The 6,216-nt window shown below is 37.3% G+C and overlaps 1 protein-coding gene across 1 annotated transcript; it reads left to right on the top strand.

The window, feature by feature from the left end:
* Positions 1–241: 241 nt before the first annotated feature.
* Positions 242–4,850, top strand: LOC142341544 (mismatch repair endonuclease PMS2-like). Its single transcript, XM_075392561.1, has 3 exons — positions 242–397; positions 469–606; positions 2,607–4,850. Exons 1-3 carry the CDS (start codon positions 286–288, stop codon positions 4,772–4,774), a joined length of 2,418 nt encoding a protein of 805 aa, XP_075248676.1. The 5' UTR covers positions 242–285; the 3' UTR covers positions 4,775–4,850.
* Positions 4,851–6,216: the final 1,366 nt, after the last annotated feature.

The following is a 6,216-nucleotide window of genomic DNA, read 5'->3' as shown; positions in this document are numbered from 1 at the left end:
TTTAAATCCTGTTCTACTACTACAACAACTAAATTGTAACGGGGGGGGGGGCATGGAAAAACGGGGGGGGGGGGGGGGGGGTGGGGGATGCGGGGGTGAGGTCAAACAGAATAGATCACACTTTATGAGATTTCGTTATGTCTCTACGTCCACTTCTATTTATACAATGAAAGTTGTGTGAGTTATTCATCTTGTGTGCATTTTGCGGCCGCAAGATATTGCATGCATATTTTTCAGACAGGAAATGGGTAGGCAGTATGAAAGTCTATCAATGAGTTTGTAAAGATGATCAAAGCTCTCGACTCTGCCGATGTTCATAGCCTGTGCTCTGGACAAGTTGTGTCCTCCATTGGGTCACTGGTGAAAGAACTTCTAGAAAACAGCATTGATGCAAAAGGTAATAGCAATCAACAATTTACTTTTCAGTGGCATTTTCAGTCATTTAAATAGCAATGTTATTGTTTCCAGGCACTGTAATTGAAGTGAAGGTGAAGGATTGTGGCTTGACTTCAATATCTGTGTCAGATAATGGAACCGGCATTGAAGAGAAGGACTTTCCTTTCATCACAGCTAGTCACGCGACCTCAAAAATTGACAATTTTAAAGGTTAATTTCCAATAAAGAACCAGGGTATTTTCTGTACGCCGCATAACGAAGGGAGTGTTCACTATGTACGACACCTGAATAATTATTCAGAGCAATTGGTTGGTTGCGTACCATCCCTCACAAACCCTTTAAAGTAAAATTTTCCGAAAAAAAATGCAAAATTTTGAATGTTATTACCAGAGCAACTGGTACTGATGGCAGAGGTAACTTAACTCACAAACGTGATATTCAAATACTTCAAGAACTTGCACAAATCACCCATTTTGACAGCGATTATTCAACTAAGTCACAATAAAATTCAGTTAGAATTTTAAGCTTTTCTTTTGTCGAGAACATTTGGTATAAACGCTGTGCGCATATTTTTCTGTTGCTGCTCATGGACTAAATGCAAATATGCTATCAGTATTATCTGACTCAATTTTGTACATTTTTGCTGACTATATTGGAATCTCTAGTAGGAATAGACTCTTATCTCTCTAGCACACTCATTCTGCGCAGGGTAATGAAAAACATCAAGCGCCGTAAGAAAATCACGTTTGCGGTTGCAGCGTTTACGCCAATAATCATGAAAAGCGCGAAGCGGATGGTTGAAATTTATCGGACTGTATCGCTGCTGAAAATTGACAGCAAAGTTTTTGAAAAAATACATATACAAAGCCTTGTATGCTCAGATCCTCAAGTTCCTTATAATGACCCAACACGGCTTTGTACGGAAAAGAGATGTGATATGTGATAAGAAACATGCTAGCTTTCTTCGAAAAGATCTATGGTGCAATTGACCAAAACATGCGCGATGAAGTAACTCTTCTACTGACTTCTCAAAAGGGATTATTAAAGCCTTGAACATGGAATTGCTAACAAAAGTAACCCAAATGGGAGTCGGCGGGTGCGTGCTAGAAGTGATCTGCGACTGTTTCGAACATAAAGCAGTTACGAAGATAAAGAGGACAATTTTAGCTCTTGTGTACTTGAGGATATTGGTAGTGATGAAAAGTAGCAGTGAGTTTCAAAGTGACTTCAACAAAAGAAATGAATGGGTACAGAAGAATACATTGGAACTGGTGATCGACAAATGCTCAACATGAACGATCCGGGAAAAATAAGAACTTCTCCAACTGGATGGAAGCAGCTTGAAAGCTTTCGGAGGAGAAAAGGACCTTGATATAACGGAGTGCGAAACCCTAAGCTGGACTGCACACGTAGATAATAGACCCAAGAAGACAAAGAAAGTTCTATATAGCATCAGAAGAAATGTAACCTGCAGACTGATGACTCTAATAATGCGCGGCCTACACAACACACTTTTCATTAACACTTGTATTCGTAGTATTTGGTTTCGAAAGCATATAAAAAGGGTGCGTCTTAGTGAGACCTGTAGTCGAGAACATCCCAAGCCCATGGGCGACACCTTTCAATGCCAATACGGATTAGTAGTCTAAGTACAGTTCTTTAATGAAAAGAATGACTTTCGAATGCTCCTTAAAGGCCCTATGACAGTAGTAAGTTCAACACGTTGAGCACTGAAATGCATCCTGCACAAGAAAAAAAATTGTTTGTTGACTATGACTTACCTGAAAAAAAACCAGGCGCTTTTTTCTGAGGAGCCTGCAGCCCATTTATCAGTGGCCCTTTGCTGTCATTCTTTATTTTTTTATTCTTAATTATATATTTGTCTTCATTGCGGAAAACTGGTAAGTTCTTAGGCGTTGAGTTGATAAGAAACCGGATCAGCAAGTATTGACACAGTCTCAGGGAGGAGTGTTTTTGAGTTTGGGTTATTTTTCGTCCTCTGTAAATGGGCAGAATTATACAAAGAACCAAAAATCAGTAAATCAGTAAATTAATTTTGTTTGTGGATTTTTGATGTCGATCTAGGCGTACCACCATCATCAAATTGGGTTTTAAAAGATGTGGCTATTTTGCTGAATTTTGTGTAGGCTGTTTGATTCAATCTCACTAATTTTATTTGGATCAGTGTGGAGCAGATTTTGGTTGTTTAGATATCGAATCAGTTGAAAGCTTCGGCTTCAGAGGCGAAGCACTGAGCTCTCTCTGTGTCTTGGGTGACGTCACCATTACGACACGTCATTCAAAGTCAGATATTGGATACAAACTGCAATTTGATGGCAACAGTCGAATTTCCAGCCAATCGAAACTCCCAATGTCAATCGGGACATCGGTTATGGTTCAGAGCATATTTGGGAGATTTCCTGTACGAAGCAAAGATTTGAAGAAGAATATCAAAAAGGAATACGCAAAATTCGTGCATACTTTACAAGCGTTTGCTGTCGGTTTTCCTTACATTAAGTTTACTTGTACCAATGAAAACGAGGGTCGACCGAAGCAAATTATTCTAACTACTAACGGAGGGGAATCTTCCAATTTGAAAATGTCGATTATATCCATATTTGGACCTAAACAATGGGAGTTCCTACTACCGTGGAAAACTTTGCCTATACCCGAAGACGAATGCACGCAATTAGGAGTCCCGCATTTTTCTCAAGCTGATCAAGTTTTCAGATCCGTTGACATTGAAGGATTCGTGTCCTCGCCAGCGCACGGAAGTGGTCGAAGTACCCAGGATAGACAATTGTTTTTTCTTAATAAACGCTCCTGCGAGCAACCGAAGATTACAAAAGTTTTAAACGAAGTATACAAGCAATTCAACACCTCGCAGTATCCGTTTGTTTGTCTATTTATTAACATTGAACAAGGGAATTTTGACGTCAACATTACTCCAGATAAACGGAGCATATTTTTGAAGAACGAGAAGGTATTATTAGCTATAATAAAATATAGCGCATTGCAACTGTTCAAACAACATGCAGGAAATTATGTAACAAACCAAATAGCAAATCGATTTTCTTCACAAAATGAAGGTTTTAGTAGTCAACCTATGTTCAGCAAACGCCCATCAGAAGCAAATTCCAATTCTCAAAATAATCTGAACGATTTCTTTACAACTTTTGCAAGCCAACCGCAAACATTTGGAAATAACAATAATTCACTTAAAAGTAAAGTTTCAAATGAGTTGGACAAGTTTTCCTTCGGCAGCTCTCAAAATATGGACAGGGATAAACGTTCCTTTGAGGAAGCCTGTACCGCTTATCAAGAGAACCAGTCAACGCAAGTTGCAAAGAAAACAAAACTTAATACATCTTTGAACAAAGTTGCACAACTTCCTGAATTAAATGTTTCACGTATCGATACTCTACCGAATAGAGTAACTGATGTTAATGAAGATCATTATGACGCTGATGATGGATACGTAGATGTTGTTATCGACAATCAGATTGACTCAAGAGTCGAGTTATCGAACTGGGATGATTCTCAGATCATGAACGTCTCCCAGGAAAACTTAGGAAAAGTTCCCTTCCATATGCAGTGTTTGCCAGTTGATTCAGTAGATTTTGATACTCTGAGTCGATTTTATGAGGATCATGATTTCAAAGAGTGTGAACAGAATCAGTTGGAGAGAAAATTTATATCAAAGTTTGACGATAAAAATGCTGAGCAGGAATTGCGTTCTGTGTTATCCAAACAGTCCTTCAAAGAAATGAAGTTAATTGGACAATTTAACCTGGGATTCATAATCGCAAAACTTGAATCGGATCTTTTCATCATTGATCAACACGCCTCGGATGAGAAGTACAATTTCGAGTTGTTAGAAAAAGAGTGCAATGTCCAAACGCAGAAACTAATATCTCCAATAAACATGGAACTAACTCATGAAAGTTATGATTTATTAATTGCGAACTTGGATATTTTTCGTAAAAATGGATTTTCCTTCAATGTTGAAGAAGGGGAGGAGTCAGAGTCGCCTGATTCACAGGGATCGAGTTTAAAAGAGGTCAAACTGACAAGTGTTCCATTAAGCCGAAACTGGTCTTTCGGAGTCCGGGACGTGGAGGAAATTCTTTTCATTCTCAGCGAATCAGATGGGACTTCTACAACCGATCGTCTATCAATCAGACCTTCGAGACTTAGACAGATGTTTGCCTCAAGGGCCTGCAGGAAGTCGATTATGATTGGCCAGGCTTTGAAGGAATCGGAAATGTTGACAATTTTGAATCATCTGTCAAAGTTGGAGCACCCATGGAACTGTCCACACGGTCGACCTACAATGCGCCATCTTATTGATCTGAATTTAATTAATTTAGTCTTGTAATTAAGATTTTGTATTTGTTTGTAGTTTGACGTTTGAAAATTGACCTTGTTTAATTGAATTTGGTGCACCTTGACAATTTTTGACTTAAGTGATGATTCTCGTTCCTGGTAACAAAAAGGCCTATTAGTATTGTCTGCTGCGTAGCCACTCAGTAATTTTTGATAATTGTTGGAACTATTGCTGAATAAACAAAAATGACATGGAATACCATAGTGGCGAGGGAATACCATAGTGGCGAGCAAAATGATTCATGATTCTAACTTCTGCGCATTTCAATGTTTCTAAGCCAAATTACAATTTTCTATATTAATATTGAGTAGCATAGCTTAAATTATATGGCTGTATCTCCTGAATATTCGGCGTTTATGGTATAATAGTAAATAACGAATTGATTCTCTTGTGATTACGTCTTAGTAACTCTGTGCAGTTGTTTCATCTTGAAATCTTTTAACTTACTGTTGACTGATTTTATTTTGTGATATAAGTGACGAGTGGATTGGCTTCTGATTTCTTCTGCTGATTTCATATGATTTGCTCTAGTTCTATCACTTAAACAAAAATAAGTTTTTCAAACAAAAGATTTTGTCTTTGGAGAACGACTCTTAGTTCTTTCGTATGAGCTGTTCGGCTGGTTCGGCATTAAAAGCAGTTTTTTTGTTATTAAAAATTTCATTAAAAATTTCTAGTTTCTAAATGAGATGAAATCTCTTTCTCACATGTGTTAGCGATAAGAAAATGACTCACTAATACTTCCTAGAAACGGATTGGCAATTGTTTTAAATTTGACCTTTTTTGCCACAAATAACGAGTTGAATTATAAGTTGATTTTTTTTACTTGTTGATTTACTTGTTTTTATTGTTTCCGACGTGGACTGACGGCTCCTTCATATGGATCGTGTGCTTTAATTACTATCAAATTTTCGCCTATTTTCTGGTCAAATGATAAGTTGTTCGTTACGTTGTTGCAAAAGTGCTGTTTAATCTTGGAAACATGCCTGAATTTTAAATCTGTTCATTATAGGATAGGAATTGATCAGTCACTCTTTTCTTGTGAACTTCCCTTTTGTCTTGGAACAAGAAGCCTTTTTTATTCAGCCCTGAATTCCTTAGTTTATTTATCAGCAGTGTTTTTACATTTTCGACCTGTTTAGATTATCCTAATTAATTGAACGGTGGAATATGTTTTTAGAAATGAAGGGTTTTTTAACTTCAAATAATCTTTTGCACTTTGTCGATGTGACCAATTTTATGAGCCTTTATTTTTTAAGAGCTTCTGATCTTCGTTTATCGGTACTCAATTTTTGTATCTAATTCGATGGTCCCTTTTGGTTTCAATTGTATGTCATGGAAATTGGTTTTGCTGCTCGTTATAGTTCTGAGTTTATTAAATTGTCAGTTTTATAGTTTCAGAATTTTCTGATTTTTTTTGCATGTTATCGACA

Source organism: Convolutriloba macropyga, chromosome 6, assembly GCF_964194025.1.
Source record: "Convolutriloba macropyga chromosome 6, txConMacr16.3, whole genome shotgun sequence".
Taxonomy (NCBI): Eukaryota; Metazoa; Xenacoelomorpha; order Acoela; family Convolutidae; genus Convolutriloba; species Convolutriloba macropyga.
The sequence above is the reverse complement of the archived record's forward strand: the minus strand, read 5'-3'. Positions and strand labels throughout refer to the sequence as shown.